We start from the raw sequence: 17,536 nt of genomic DNA on the forward strand, positions 1-17,536 counted from the left end.
GTTTGTCATTAATATGGGGTAGGGAGATGGAACTATCTGATGTTCTGGAGAGGTTGGACTCTCTAGGTTTCAGGATTTATCTGGACCAGGGACCCATCTGGAGGTTGTAGGTTTCTGGAAAGTTACTCTAGTGCATGAAACCCTTGTGGAATCTTATATATTGCTCTAGGTGTTCTTTAGGATTGGCTGGAATGGTCCTGGTTGGGGGCTGGAAGGTTATGATAGGTAGCAAGGTTTATCTGAAGCTTGTGTAACAGCAGCCTCCAGAGTAATCTCTTGACTCTATTTGAAATCTCTCTACCACTGATACTTTATTAGTTATACTTGTTTTCCCCTTTTTGGTCAGGATGGAATTGTTGATTTTATGGTGCCAGATGTGGATTCACCCCTGGGAGTCATCTCCCATGTTGCCAGGGAGACTTTCACCCCTAGATGTCATGTCCCACATAGGGGGGAGGACAATGATTTCACTAGCAGAGTTGGGCTTAGAGAGAGTGAGGCCACATCTGAGCAAAAAAAGAGGTCCTCCAGAAGTAACTCTTCTGCCTATAGGTAGTCTAAGCTTCTCCGCTACCTACATAAGATTCACAAGAGTAAGCCTCATGATCAAGGGCATGGCCAATTGATTTTTGACAAGGCAGCCAAGTATACCCAAGTGGGAAAGAATAGTCTCTTCAACAAATGGTGCTGGGAGAACTTGTTATCTATAAGCAAAAAAATTAATGAGGATCCCTATCTCACACCTTATACAAAAAGTAACTCAAAATGGATCAAAGACCTAAATATAAGTACCAGAACTGTAAAACTCCTAGAAGAAAATGTAGAGAAGAGTCTTTAGGATATTGTGGTAGGTGATGGTTTCTTTAGACTTTATACCAAAAACAAAAGCAATAAAAGAAAACAATAGATAAACAGGACTTCATCAAAATTAAAAACTTTACTGCATCAAAGGATTTTAACTTAAAGTAAAAAGACAACCTACTCAAATGAAGAAAATATTTGGAAATCACATATCTAATAAATAGTATGAAAGATATATGAAGAAATTCTACAAATTAACAATAAAAAGGCAAACAACCCAATTTAAAAAATGGACAAAAGACTTGAATAGACCATTCTCCAAACAGGATATACAATTGGCTGAAAAGCACATGAAAAGATGGTGAACATCATTAGCTATCAGGGAAATTAAAAACAAAACCACAATGAGATACCATTCACACCCACTAGAATGGCTATTATAAAAAAAACAACAAAAGAAAATTACAAGTGTTGGAGAGGATGTGGAGAAATAGGAACACCCATTCATTGTTGGTAGGAATGTAAAACAGAGACATCGCTGTGCAAAACATTCTGATAGTTCCTCAGAAAGCAACGTATAGAATGGCTGTATCATCTGCCAATTCTTCTACTAGGTAAATACTCAAAAGATTTGAAAGGAGAGACTTGAAAAGCTATTTGTACACTGATATGCATAGCAGTATTATTCACAAATGCCAAAAGATAGAAGCAACCCAAGTGTCCATCAATCAATGAATGAATAAATAGAATGTGGCAAATACATAAAAAGTAATACTACACAGCATTAAAAAGGAATGAAGTTCTGGTTCATGTAACAACATGGATGGACCTTAAAGACATTACGTTATGTGAAATGAGCCGGACACAAAAGAAAGAACATTGTATGATCTCAATGATTTGAAATAATTAGAATAAGCAAACTCATAGAGTTAGAATCCGGAATATAGGTTATCAGAGGCTGAACTGGGGATAGGAAATGGGGAATTAATGCTCAATTTGTACAGAATTTCTATTTGAGTCGATTGTAAAGTTTTAGAAGTGGATGGTGGTAACGGTAGCACAACACTACCGTTGTGTAATTAACAGCACTGAATTATATAGGTGAATGTGGCTAAAAGGGGGAAATTTTAGGTCATATATTTGTAACTAGATTAAAAATTAAAAGATAAAACATAGGACTGTGTAACATAGTGAACCCTATTCATTATATAGGGTAATAATAGTACAATTACAAACACATTTTTTCATGAATTATAACAAACGCACCACACTAATGCAAAGTGTTAATAATGGGGGGGGAACAGGGGATGGATGAGAATGCATTTTTTACATGATTTTTCTGTAAGCCTACAATTTCTTTAATTGAAGAAATTAAATTTAAAAAATAGTGCAATTGCTATTAACCTGCTCCCATCTAGCATCCTTCCTAGTCTACTTATCATTCTTAAAACCATTTTTTGTCAGCTGACCCCCATAATTCTGCTTTGTGGTAACTACTTCCTGCAAGGGGAATATCATCTATAACAGAAGAACAAGAAAACAGTCAATTTATCTTCTATTATCCAAACTTATTATCTAAACTCGACAAGAATTAGAATCAGTTTCCATTTTTCTCTATCCTGAAAAGAAGCAAAATTTATTGCAAAGTTCTATCCAGTCAAAACAGTTGGCTAGACCCATGACAGTCTAACACTCAACAACATGCACTGAACTTAGAGTAGAGATAAGGTAGGCCCGAGTTATGGCAAACACAGACATCAATTCAGAACTCAAGTTATTTTCCAAGAAGAGTTATTGCTCTGACATTTAAAAATAAGACAAAACCCCCCCAAATAAAAAATCAACTCTATAGAACTGCAAGGTGTCTCCTCTTTAGGAAGGAACTGGTTTGGTGTATGATTAGCAGCAGCTGCTCCTCTTCTGACCCCTGTGTCCTCCCAGTGCTCTCACACTCCAAAAGAAATTCATGCTCTAGTCAGATGCTCAGGCCTTGATTCTGATCACATTTTACACTACCTGTGGTGTCAGAACATGCTGCCCTCTGTCCTCCAGGCCTTGTGAATAGCCTACTATTTAGGAGAGCAACTCCCTGAACCTACTTCCTTTAGAGATTAAAAGCCTCAAGGCCTTTCAATCTAAAGTGATTTCCTTCTTATCTTAATAAGCTACTTCTTACTTGTGATACAGGATGGCCAGTCTTGGTCTAGATATCACACATGGACAAAGAACCTCAGAAACTCACCTAACACTCCATGCACTTAGTTTTATAGTCTTGGCTACTATTTTTTTTCAGTCTGGCTGTGCCTGCACTGAAGGGGTAGAAGGGTTGGGATATAGAGGTTGGCTGCCCAGATAATGTCACATCAATTTGATTCACACACTTAAGGGTAAAAGAATCATCCACTGTCAATACCGTGAAACAACAGAGCATGGTCCAAAGCACTCTCCCATCAGGGTCTTTTCTTTGAGACTTTTTACAGAGGTATGTGGACTCTTCCATTTCCATTGTGTCATGGTCACTTATGGCCCATTCTCTAGAAGTGATCTCCACCAGGAGTTCTAAAATTTACCTCCAAGCTCTCTCATCCATTCCACACAAAGATAAAAGCTGACTTTGATCTTAACCAATGATGCCCAAATACTTGAATATCCCAGTAGCTTTACTGTCTTCCTTACCACCACAACACATGCACACACACACACGCACACACACATTTTTATATGGAAAAACTCAAGAAGCCTCTGGCCCCAACCATATAGTAGTTATTTTCCAATGGCTACTTTTCCCTCCAACTGCTAGCATCTACAAACTCTGTAAAACAGAATGTACTGAGAGGAACCTATCCATGGGGGAAATTTCTTCCCAAAGAGAAAATTTTAAGCACAGATCAGCCTCAAACATGCATCTATCTCTCCTCAGCCTCATGCTGTTGGTTCTAAGTTGGTAGGTTACATCCCCACTCTGCCGACATCATGGCAGCTACATAGTATCAGGCAAGAAAGCACCCACTCTACTTCATCTTCCATACCTTGATTCTAAAATTTCATTCCTTATGCTACAGAGGATGGCATGCCAACAAAAGTTCTTCAGCCACTGGTGAGTTCTAAAATTCAATCACCCTGAAAATCACACATCTACAGTTCTAGACCTATTCTACTCCGAGTCCTGCTGCACGTTCTCCTCCACTCAGTGTCCAAATCTCTTGAATTTTCATCGGCTCCTTGACTCTTAAAAAACATTGACAACCCTCACAACCACCACTACCACTATGTTTGCCTCAAAATATACCTCACAAACAAAAACATATTAAAGCCCTAAACAAGTTCAATCACAAAACAAACTTTTTCTAACCTGGAATTTTCAAACTGCCCTAACCCCTCACTCTGTTCTCCACCCAACTAATATTCAGATAATTCTATGCTTCTCTTCTCTAATACTGGAACACTGAGACAGGCAAAGGAGGATAAGCCCTCTCCACCTATACAAATACTGACTGAGTGTTGTCATTAGAAGTTCCCCCATAGGTGTGGGATTGCATCAGCTCTGGTAAGAATAACATCCTTCTGGGAAGTAGAGCAAGTACACGAAAGATAGCTGCCTTGCTCCAACCCTTTCAAAATTCCTCAGCCCTTCCACACTCATTCCGGAGATTCAGCTAGATTCACAACTTCTTGTAGTAGGAAAGGAGATAAACAGACCTGTCTGAGAGTAAGTACTATCACTGAGAGAGAGCCCCACCAGATAGCTCAAGCAATTATGCTGCTTGGTTACACAGAATCAGGAATTCCCCAGAGACAGCAAGACTCAGTTTCAAGCATCAAGGGGCAGACCTGAAATAGATTTTACTTGCCAAGCTCCAGCAATCACTAACTCACAGAACTTAACATAGGGGTAAGTTGAGGAGAAGAACCAAGATCTTCACTACTCACCACACTCTAATAAGTCTGAGGGCCAGGAATTCAATCAGCTGTTTGATTATCCTATGGACATGCCTACCTACCTCCTCCGGACCCCATGATGGGGTATGGCTTGCCTCCAAAGAAAGGGAGCCATCCTCTTCAGAGAAGGATGTGGAGCTCTTTTCAGGTTCTGTATCTTTAGGCTGATTCCCCTGTAAGTGGGGCCCATCACTGCCATAACCAGAGGAGGAGGGCAAAAGACTCACAGTCATGCCACTGATGGATAAATCACTCTGAGAAGTGGGCAGTCTAGGACCCTGAAGAGGCACTCGACCCATGTGGGCAGGTTTATGTCCTCTCGACTGGCCCAGAAACAATGAAGGAACAGAACATTCTTCAATCCAGGAACCTGTCGGAGGGGCATTCGAAATAACTTTGGTTACTCCCCCAACATTCCAGCCCTCTGAATATTGGTCTTGATTTCCTGTGTCAGCAGGATAGTCTTTCCTGGGCAAAACGCTGCTCTGATATCTGAGCTGAATACCTCCTTTCTCCACTGCAGTCTCTCCTTGCAAAGGCAGCAGCACAGCCCTGCTGCTGCAGGATGCTGTCCTCGGAAATTCCACCAGTTGGCTCACTGACTTCTCACAGTTCCTTTCTGCTGGATTATCAAGTAGGTGAGCAATGACAGTCATCCCCTCTTCCAGGGAATCCCAGACCCCTGCAGCAACTGATGACTCATTCTCTAACAAAAGGTGAGCAGTCTGGATTTCCGCTTGGAATCTCTCCTTTACCTGTACGATCATCCCCTGGTCTCCCACCCCTGAGTTAGGGACCAAGTCTTCAGGCAGTAAAATGTCTAGCCGGGGATGCTCTAAACCTTCCACTTCTTCCTCCTTTTGGAGACTCACTGTTAACTTCTTTAGGGTTTCAATCTCTTCAGTGACTCCAGTCCCTTCCAAGGGTTCTTCCTCATGAGATGCCTCTGGAGTAGGTGTTTTCTTTCCCCTCCACTTCCTTTTGAACCGAACCCTTTTCTTAGGAGATATGGGAGCCTTCTCAGGAACAGCTACTGACTCTTTCGGCTCCTTAACACAGCCCAGAGAATTTCCCATCCCTTTCCTTTACTAGTCTCAGCAAAAATGCAGCTAAACCAGTCCTGAGATCCCAGAGAAATCCCAGTCTTGGCTTCAGGGGATTGCACGCACATTTAAAAACATGCACTATGCCGACAATCCCTCCAATTCTTTCTCCCTCCCTCCCCGCCTCTCTCCATCTCTTCCAGCCGTGCTGATTCAGACAGCCATCTTACAGGCTCAGAGCTGCAACAAGACAAATTCAAAGCATCTCACTGCAGTTCAGAAATCACTTGACCTAAAAGCAGAAAGAAACCGGATTGGCTGCAGCTTTCTCTCTCCAAATATGAGGTAATTGGAGCACTGCCCTCAGTAACACAAACAGAAAGCAAAAAGGAGCTAGAAACCAGGAGAGGGAGTTATTAGGCAAGGAAAGGAGAAAGGAGGCAAATGTAAGAGTAAGAGGAAAAGGGAGGGGGGAAGAACAGAGACCAGGGGAGAAGGTAGCACGAGGAAAGGAGGAGAAGAATAATATTAAATAGGGAAAAAGCAAACCAGCTTGGCAGGTACCAGCAAGGGAAGGAAAAGGCCAAGAAGAACCTGGAATGGGGAAACTGCAATTATAGTCCTCATACTATGAAATGAAATAGATTTAAATTGTTGCAGCAAGATGTCCAAAAGAAAATACCAAACAACATATACCTTATTCTCAATTTTTTCAAACTAGAATATGATAAATTTTTTTCGATTAAATTATAACCTGAAGTGAGATCAGAAACTACACCTCACAGTTAAGGGGGTGGGGTGGGGGGCAGACATTAAAGATCTAACTTCCGTAGCAATTATTTCCCTCCTTTTATCCTAAAAAAAAGAAAACAAGCTCTGTTAATTCTGCCAGCCATTTACATGGAGAGGAAAAAAACTGGAATTAAATTTTGGTATAGTATATACAGAGGCTGGCTAAAAAGGAAGCCACTTCCAAATACATCAGAGAAGCAGGGTCTCCAGTGAACAATTATTTAACACAAATGCTCAAGAGAAATTATCAGTGATTCTGCTACTGATAGCTAACATTTTTTAGCACTTTTTTTGTGTGTCAAGCTCTGTGCTAAGCTACTTTGCATGGATTATTTCATTTAATTCTTACAGTAACCATGTGAGGTCAAAATTGTTATTTTACATTTTACAGATGAAGAAACTGCAGTTTAGAAAGCTGATTAATTTGACCAAGGTCACACAGCTGGGAATGGGCAGAGCCAGAACATAAACTCCTGTTTTAATCTGATCACCATGTTATATTACCTTTCAACTACTGGAGGGATGGAAGTCCTACTCAGTAGAGTAAAACAGGAAAATACCCACTATTTGGTATTGGCAACTAGATTTGCTTGGACAAAGGGCTCAAACAAAGAGATAGCACTTGCTGCCATCTGGGAGTAAGAGAAGAAGCTGCCAAAATGAGGCCCAGGTGCTTTACTGAAACAGCAGTAGGACAGGAAATCTGAATTATAGGTTATAAAAGTCAGATTCAGAAATTATACTGGTGATATCAACGGGATTCCACCTCCCAAAGTTTTTAGTATAGTGTCTGAAAGTTGAGATAACACCAACCAAGGGCTGTGAATGGAGAGGAAGAAAACAGGTTATGTGTTTCTTTCCTCCTGCAGCTGTTTATTCTATACCAAAAGGGTCTCTGCCATGCCACCCAGAAAGAAGGAGCCTGCCTGGCTATGTGAACCACTAAGACTTGTACCAGCACAGCCCTGCCCACCTTTCCCAGAGACCTCAAAAGGAAAGTACTAAGACTCCCTAAACAACAGTGCCTCCACAACCCATTCTGAGAGCCTACCACTACTGATGCCCCATCTGCCTCCCAATAGCTATAGGTGTTTCTCTTCTATGCCTTCTCCTTAAAGCTGACTGCAAAGCTGCAGCACCATCTTATGGCCATCATAAATCATAGCAAGAAACAAGAAGAGAAGCTAGGAAGGGAGAGAAACTCAGACTACAATCTATCAGCCAAAAATCTAACACTAGAATACAAAGTTCACTAGGCAGGCACCAGGCAGCAAGGAGAACTGGACACTCTAAGTGCTGGATTGATTCATTTTATTTATGAAACACAGGAAATTAGATTCCTGAAACTGACCAAATCACAGACAAGAGACACTGTTGCTTAATATGATGGCTACTGCTGTGGAAGATTCTTTGAGAGCCTAGCATATTTACTTCTGTGAGCCTTTTCTTTTTAAAATTCTGCATATGTTGAACATATTAGGTCTTCAGTTCCTCCTGCTCCAGATGAAAACTATTCTAGGAAAGGGGTTGAGACTTCAGTAAGGTAGACCTGGATCCCCTCACCCAGCTCTGTTAACTTATTAGCTAAATAACTTTCACATACTAGGTGATTCTGTTTCCCTACCTGTAAGGATGGAAATATATTTTAAGGGGTTCAAGAGTGGGTTAATGAGATAATGTCTATAGAGTACTTGGATCAGTACCTTATCTATGGAATATTCCCTTTCTTCCTGCATATTACAGGCAACCTGGAGCTAAAAGGATAAGCTCTGCATCACCCGCCCAGAAAACGTGACATGGTCTTTTTCTTAATGAGGCTCTAAGAAGTAGATTTGTTCCAAGTTCAGAAGTTTGGTTGCTTGGTTCCTTCTTAGGGGCTGCTTCCACTATTTTACTAAGTTAACTCTAACTTTCCCCCGGACCTTTTTCTCATCTAGCCTGGACTCAACACATGGCCTGCTACCTTCTGAGAAAGCAGACTTTCAGGCATTACTCTTCATGCTTCCTCCATCGGTATTTTCTAGTTAACTGTTTACTGTTCATAGGTCCACTACAGAGACAGTCAGCTCTTCAATGAATAACAGCTCATCCATTCATTCCACAAACATGAATCGTACCTCATCTATATGCCAAGCACTGAGTGGCATAGTATCCAAAAATGTAAATCCCAAGTCTACTCAGGTAAAATCACTCTTTACCTGAACTTCCCAAATTTTTTTTTCTTTAATTTCAGAGTGTCACATATATAGTAGTATTTAACAAATATTTGGGAGTGGGAAAACTAATTTGGTCAGCTAAGCCTATCAAGACCTTAAAATATCTTTTTGAAAAGCCATAAACCCTACGACATACCTTAAAACAGGCTTGGAAAAAACCAAGAGCCAAGAAATCCTATTATTACTATCTAGATGTGTGAACAACAACAAAAAAAATCAATTGGGTTTTGCTTCAGCTTCCTCATTTTTCCTTAGTTTCCTCATTCCTCATAATGGGCACAGGAAAATTGACATCACAGTCTGTATACCTAATCTACCTACCCCAGAGCTTTGAAAAGATCAAAGGCATTAAATAATTTATTCACTCAACAAATAATTATTGCACTCCTATTTTATGCCAGGCAGTGTTCCTGGCACTGAAGATATAAAAGACAACAAAAAAGACAGAATTCCTGCCACTGTTAAGCTTACACCCTTGTAGAGGGAGCCAGACAACAGATAAACATGTAAACATGTAATAAGTCAAATCCTAGTAAATGTTATCCAGTACAACATTGTAAATCACAAATCACTTTCGAAAATAATTTGCAAAAATATAGTAAAACTGAATAAATCGTAAAATCCAAGTATTCCATTCCACGTATCTAAGAAACCCTCTTTCCTATGTGCACAAGGACAAATGTACACAGCCGTTCAACACAGCACTGAATTTGTTTATTCATATAATTAAATAAAATGCTGCAAATAATAGCTATGTTGCATGACTACAGGGAGCACCACTCATTTTATATTCTCTGTAAATTAGTTAACACAAACAAACCAGGTCTCACTTTGTCAACATGGATAAAACTCAAAAACAAAGTCAAATGAAAAAAAAGCCGGACACACAGAACATTTTAGTTGAATATAAAAACAAACAAAAAAACCCAGCATGTATATTTATGAATACTTCATTTGTCAAAAGGTACAAAAGCATATATAGAAACGATACAGATATCAATTTCAGTATAGTATTTTACCTGAATAAATAGGGTACGAGGGTCATTTCTTTAAAAAAAAAAACAAGAGAGAATCCTAAGTAAATATAACAAAATAATAAAATCTGTTTATTCTTGAAGGTAAGTACACACACTAGGATTTGCATAATTTTCAGTATTTTTTTGAGTACTGGAAATTTTAATAACTAAATAAAAAAGAACCTTAACCTTTTGGCTTCCGTTTAACACATATTTCATAAATATGTGTCCAAGCACTTTAGAAACCACAAACCTCTCTATAAAATTATCGATACTACCAGTCTCATTAGCAGTAGCTAATTTTTAATCTGGAATCAGCCTCTCCTTTAATGGAATATTCCCTTGAGATGACTATCATCACCTATACCTGCATCTACATCATTATTCTACTTCACGAGCAAGCACCACTAACAGAGATTGACTTGAATGACTGTTTTGCTGCTCCCCTAACATGTGACACATCTACTATGCATATATGCTTGGCTTTATAGCATGTGCTTTTGGTGGGAACAGCTAATAGACACTCAATAGTAAAAGATTACCACAATGACAGATAATAGCAAGAGATATCAACCCTACTTGAAACAAAACAAGGACGATGGAGATCCTTCTATAATCCTTCATCAGTTGACCACACCCCCATCCTCAAACACTTAGATAATATCAGCAAACACCATCTTCATGAAAAACACAAAAAACAAATTAGTAGTCACACCTGGGAAAGAACTCTGGCAACAGAGCTTCCCTCTAGTAGTCATTATGCATGCAGAAAACAAAACTGACTATAGCAAAGCTGTTTTTGCCTTTCTATAAAACTGGTAGCAGGGTAGAGAAGAGTGGAATACATCAAAAGTCCTGGGAAGTTATATAATGCCCATTAGTAATTACAAGAAATTGTTACCAATTATTAAATACCTACTATTTCATCTCCCTGTCTTATACCTCCCTGATTCTTTAAACCGCCATAAAGTTATTTTATAATATGTCTTTTCTCATTCTCCCTGAATTATATAGTGGAACTGTATAGAATCTGTGTCTAGTTCAATTTTGTGGCTCTCAAAGACACTACCTAGGCCTTGCTCACAGCAGATACTCAGCATGTTCGTAGAATTCAATTAAAGAATACATTTTCCTGCAAACTAAAACCACAAAGAGATCCACTGCAATGGCTAAATCTAACAGACAGACATAACAGACAATAACAAATAACTGGAATGTAAAAACTATATACCCACCTTAGAAAATAGTTTGGAAGTTTCTTGAAAATTAAACATAACTTTCCCACACAACCCTGTAATTCTACTCCTAAATAAATACCCAAGGGAAATAAAAACATGCATTCATGTTTGTAAATATTCATGTCAACATTATTCATAATTGCTTAAAAATGAAAACAATCCAAATGTTCATCAATTGCTAAATGTGCAAACAAAATATATGATATATCTATAAAAGAATACTATTCAGCAACAAAAAGGAATGAAGTACTGGAATATGCTACAATATGGCTGAATCTCAAAATACATTATGCTAAGTGAAAGAAGTCAGACACAAAAAAACACTTATTGTATGATTCCATTTATATGCAATCCCTAGAAAAGGCCAATCTATATAGAGAAAATAGATTGGTGGCAGGCTGGGGATGGGAACAGGGAAAGACTGTAAACAGGCAAGAGGGATTTTATCAAGGTGATAAAAATGTCCTAAAACTGGATTATGGTAATGGTTGCACAACTCAGTTAAAAATAACTGAATTGTATACTAAGACCATAGTCCATTAGCACTATGGCCATAGCCGATAAATAAAGAATTGGGTTCCTTGGAGAAATGATTGATGTCAGGCCTGGAACAGCAAATAAAGCAAAAAAAGTCTGAAACATCTCATTATACAAGAAATAAAGGAAGATATCAAAGAACTACTGGGGTCATGTCAAAGGACTCAAAAAAATCTGAAGGAGATATTATTGGCCAGAGGTGAAGCTTTATGTGAATATGAGAAAGACTGGCATACTTGATTGAAACATACCAAGTGTGTTAAATATCTATGAGTCACGGCGGGCCACGGTGGCTCAGCAGGCAGAGTTCTTGCCTGCCACGCCAGGGACCCGGGTTCGATTTCTGGTGCCTACCCATGAAAAAAAAAAAGTAAAAATCTATGAGTCAATTCCTGGACCATGCACTCCCCGTGCCCCCACCAAAAAAATCTATGAGCCAAAAATAACGTCTGAACCCACTAGTCAATCTTAACATCACAAAAAGAAAGACAACCTGACGTTACGTGCCTCCTAATGTGCACAACACCATCACTGTCAGGAAAGAATTTTAAAAATGAGATTTAGCCCTGGGTCCAAATCTAAATCCACCAATTAATAGGCAATATGATATAGAGATGGAGGACTTTATTAGAAAACCCAAGACGGCATCAGCACAAAAGACTGGATTTCTTATAGCACAAAAGACCAGATTTCTTCAACGAATAAATAGCAAAGTAGGAGTGGTGGGAGGGTGGTAATGCAATATGTTGACCTTGCTTGGATTTTGTTTCAAAGAAACCAATTAGTTTTTTAAAATTAGGTAAATGGGGGACTCTGAACACTAAACAGACTATTTGTTGATTTTAAGAAATTACTCATTTTTAAGGCATAATGATAATATAAAGACTGTGAGAGATGAGGAAATAGATGAAATAACATGGGCCATGAGTTAATAATTGTTGAGCTAGGTGATGGTTACATGGCAGTTTGTTATACTATTTTCCCTAATATTATAAATATTTGAAATTTCTCATGACAAAATTTTAGAGAGGAGAAAATGCTTTTCCTGATGGAGTTGTTTAGGAAAGGAACGAGTTTCATTACCCCTATTTCTCCTGCCCTAGCAAAGTTTTAATTAATCAACTCAGTTTTCACTCCTTGGCCCTGAGTATGTCTTTTTAAAGAGAGTAGTTGCATTCTTTTTAAAGAGACACATTGGACAGACTCTTATCTCATGCCTATGAGACTAGCATTGAGTACCACAGTGAGGGCAGATCAGTGGCAAAAAAAAGTTTCTCTTAAAAAACCCCTCTGTTCACAACTGTTCAAAGGATATAACTACAGCTTTCCACGAAGGCTCAACAAAGGGCTTCTGTTTGTCCTTGTTCTCATCCTGCCAAGCCACACTTGTCAAGTTCATGTTCCTGGTAATTCCTATACTCAGAGCATGCCTGTGAATACCCTAAGCTTCCACCAAAATACATGTTACTTCCCTACATTCCTAAACGTATCCACACTCCAGATTGCCAACATTGGTCCCAAACCTGAGCCCCAAGAAACGGCCCGATGCTCTCAGAATTTTCTCAAGTTCTTAGGAATTCTTAAACACCAAAGCCTGGGCTGCCTTCAACCAGCAGGTGGTACTACTGTCTCAATTGGGATTTCACAGTGGCCACAGCTCCTGAAGTCAGCTGTTTCTTCTTCTACCTGTTGAAAGAAAGCTCTCTCTCTAATCCACCAACCTAGTACGCAGTGATCAGATATAGGACAGCTGTCCGAGAAACAGCTTTGGTTGGCTAAAGTGACTCAAAGGGATGGTCATAAAAATAGTGCTGTCTATTTCAAATAACAATCCAGACTTGAAAACCATTTGCCTTCTTAGAAAGGGGGGAAGTGACAGGAAGGTCGTGTGACCACGTGACGAGTACTTCCTCAAGATGCTAATGGCTGACACAAGGTTGTGCTTACAAGCACATAAATCCAGTCACTAAGGAGCCACATTAACCAGACTTTTCTTATGATCACTAGAGATGAAGAAAAATCTACATCAAAGCAGGATTATTAGCCTTCGCTCCATCCTTCTAAAGCATGGAAACCAACCTCTCTTCCCACCTCTGATAACTGAGTCTCTCAACAGCCCCCCCCTTGTCTCAGATGAGCAAACAGAGACATCTAATAAGTAGACTGCTAATCACAAGGCCAAACCACAAAGAAGTGAGAAATCCCCCCATTTCATCATGCAAATGATGAGGAAGTTCTGTGTTTAGGCTGCAACAGCTGTTTTCAGGCTAGACTGGATATTCTTTTCTAGGTTCCTCTCCCAGTCCTGTTCACTGTCAAACTGAGAGAAGGAAGGCTCAATACTGCCTGTGGAAGGCAGAGCAGCTTCTAGTTCCTCATGGACTATGTCCAAACCAATCAAAAGGAACACCAAATTTCACAGACCCTACCTGGAAGTGCAAAATAATGGTCCAGATCAGACCCAGGGTCAGCTTGGGGTTGCCGTCTGTGATGTCATCATTGCGAATATTCACTAGTTTCACCTGAAAAAGAAAACAAAAGTCACTGGTATGTTTTGTTTTGTTTACAGATTTTCATTATTTATGTGCAATAAAATTGACTTTTTGGTGTACAATCTATGAATTTTAACACATGTATCACATGTCTTAACAGGATAAGAGAATAGTTCCAACTCCCTAAAAGAGGAACAAAGTTCCTTTGTGCTGCCCCTTTGTAGTCAAACCCCACCCCCACCCTAACTCCTGGCAACCACTGATCAGTATCTGGTCCCTAGTTTTGCCTTTTCTAAAATGTCATATAAATGGAATCACATAGTATGCAACACTGTGATAATAACTTTATACACTCAGTATAACGTCCATTAAACTTTCAGAAGAAAATGTAGGGAAATATTTTATAGATCTTGTGATAGGATGTAGAAAATGTAGAGAAATATTTTATAGATCTTGTGATAGGATGTGCTTTCATAGACCTTACACCCAAAGTGCAAGCGATGGAAAAAGAAATAGATAAATGGGACCTCTTCAAAATTAAACACTTCTGTGCATCAAAGGACCTTTTCAGGAAAGTAAAAAGGCAGTCTATGGGTAGGCCATGGTGGCTCAGCAGGCAGAGTTCTCACCTGCCATGCCGGAGGCCCGGGTTCGATTTCCGGTGCCTGCCCGTGGGAAAAAAAAAAAAAAGGCAGCCTATGCAATGGGAGACAATATTTGGAAACCACGTATCAGATAACGGTTTAATATCCAGGTTATATAAAGAGACAGAACAACAACAAAAAGACAAACAGCCCAATTTAAAAATGGGCAAAAGACATGACAGACATTTTTTAGAAGAGGAAATACAAATTGGCTCAAAACATATGAGAAAATGCTCAATCTCACTGGCTATTAGGAAATGCAAATCAAAACCACAATAAGATATCATCCCACACCTATGAGAATGGCCATTATTGAAAACAACAACAACAAAACAAACAAATAGAAAAAAAAAAAAGAAAACTACAAGCGCTGAAGAAGATATGGAAAAAGAGGCACACTTATTCACTACTGGTGGGTACCGCTCTGGAAGGCAGTTTGGCAGTTCCTCGGGAAGCTAAGTATAGAATTGCTGTAATGATCCAGCAATTCCATTACTTCATATATATTCGGAGAACTGCAGGCAAGGACACAGACATTTGCACACCAATGTTTATAACAGCATTATTCACAACTGCCAAGAGATGGAAGCAGCCCAAACATCCATCAACTGACCAGTAGCTAAACAAACTGTGGCATATACATACAATGGAATATTACGCAGCTGTAAGACAAAACAAAGTCATGAAGCATGTAACAATAAGGATGAATCCTGAGGACATTATGCTGAGTGAAATCAGCCAGAAACAAATGGACAGATACTGTATGGTCTCACTAATATAACCAATATTAAGGAGTGAACTTTGAGAGTTAAAGTTAAGAATCCAGGGTATCAGGAAATATTAAGAGGGTAGACTGAGCATTTGATGCTAAAGGAGTACAGAATAGTCAACAGGACTGACTGTAAAGATCCAAAAATGGATAGCACAATACTACCTGATGGTAGCACAAAATGGTAAGTATGGCTAAGGGAGGAGGGCTGGTGTATGTCTTAACAGAAGGAAAGACAGAGGATAAGGATTGGGATGGCTTAACTCAGCGATGTCTAAAGCAGACAATGATGATTAAATGTACAAATATATTTTACATGAGGGAGAACAAATGAATGTCCACTTTGCAAGGTGTTGAAAATGGGGTGGTATGAGGCAGGGGAATACAATCAATGCAAATTAGAGTCTACAGTCAACAAACATTGTGGTATGCTTCCACTGACTGTAACAAAGGCAACTTGCCAAAGCTAAATGTCAATAAGCAGGGGATATGCGGAAGGAATACAGGATTCTTTGCAGAAGAAATGGAAATGTCCTCATATAGATTGTGGTGGTGAAGGCATGGCTATATGATTATACAGGGAATCACTGATTTTTTTACTTAGGTTGGGTTGCATGATGTGTGAAAAAAACTGTTTGAAAATGAACAGAGATGCAAGTGCTGTAGAGGATGTGGAGACAGAGATGTACCTTTCACTGTTGGTAGGGAAGTAGAGTGGTGCAGTCCTTCTGAAGGGCAGTGTGGTGGCCCCACAAGAGTCTAGGGATCGAGTTGCCGTATGATCCTTCAACACTATGCATTGTTAGGTGTATACTTGAAGGAACTGAGGTGTTTATGGGTGGAGGTGGCCTAAGTGTACATGGATTGAGGAATGGTAGGGGGAACCGTGGTGTATAAATACAATGGACTACTGAACAGCTGCAAGAAGGAATGAAGTTGTGGGACATGCAATTAGGTAAATAAACCTTGAAGACAGTTTGTTGAATGAAATAAGTCAGAAAGGAAAGGATGAATATGATAACACCTCACTAACTAACATGGACTAAATATTATGTGCAAACTCTGAGAACTGAATTTGAAAGTACAGGTTAACAGGGGAAGGCCTAATGTAAAGACTCCTAGATGGTAAACTCTTACAGCAGTCACAACAAGTCCAGAGTTGTAACTGTTATTTCTAAATTCTGAGATGCTGAGCTCTTTGTGTATAACCTGGTCATCCCCTGGAACTTCGGGTATTTGTGTGTTACCTGTGACTCAGAGTCAGAGCGCTGAAGCTATGTGAAGCCAGTATTACTCCATACAGCAACGTTAAAAACATTTACTTTAATTATATATATTCATATATATATATGAATGAAGCTGATCTGGGTAGGACTAAGGTAAATTTGACTAAAGGGTAAAGGATGATATTGACTGTACTTTAAAACCTCAACTTCTCTATGAGACTAAAGGAAGAGATGCTTATTTGGTGCAAAATTTATAGTAGCACACTATCTAATTTAATTTGTACGATCAGCTTATTCAAACACAATAACTTCATGGAATCCTGAATAGGGAGTGAGATTTTGGTTTCTACAGGTTAGTGTGATGCCCCAATACATCCCAGAGTAATGTGTGAGGAAATTAAAAAGTATTTGCAAAGTTCCCTTGAGGGACTAGTGAAAATTTTAGCAATATTAAAGTTCCCCACCTGGGGAAGACCTGATATTCTGGCAAGCATTGGGGACTGCCAATTTGATGGGCCAAGCGGGGCTTGACCTTATGAAACTTACCCCTGCAAAAGGAGAAACTAAATCTACTTATGATTATGCCTAAGAATCACCCTCCAGAGAACCTCTTTTGTTGCTCAGATGTGGCCTCTCTCTCTAAGCCAATTCAGAGGGTTAACTCACTGCCCTCCCCACTAGGTGAGACATGATTCCCAGGGATGTAAATCTCACTGGCAACATGGGACATCACCCCTGGGGATCAGCCTGACCCAGGCAACCTGGGAGTGAGAAAGACTTCTGGATCAAGGCGGGGGGGTGGGGGGGGGCAGGGAGGGAAATG

General features: G+C 39.5%; 1 protein-coding gene across 12 annotated transcripts in view; it reads right to left on the reverse strand.

Moving 5' to 3' along the window:
• MACF1 (microtubule actin crosslinking factor 1) overlaps nt 1–17,536 on the reverse strand; it is a 379,780-nt gene that overhangs the window by 185,993 nt on the left and 176,251 nt on the right. For all 12 annotated transcript variants that reach the window (XM_077150197.1, XM_077150196.1, XM_077150193.1 and 9 more), the window contains one exon: nt 14,012–14,104. In XM_077150197.1, the coding sequence (XP_077006312.1) occupies nt 14,012–14,104 (93 nt within the window). The remainder of the gene's footprint in view (nt 1–14,011; nt 14,105–17,536) is intronic.

Source organism: Tamandua tetradactyla, chromosome 2, assembly GCF_023851605.1.
Source record: "Tamandua tetradactyla isolate mTamTet1 chromosome 2, mTamTet1.pri, whole genome shotgun sequence".
In the NCBI taxonomy this organism is placed as follows: domain Eukaryota; kingdom Metazoa; phylum Chordata; class Mammalia; order Pilosa; family Myrmecophagidae; genus Tamandua; species Tamandua tetradactyla.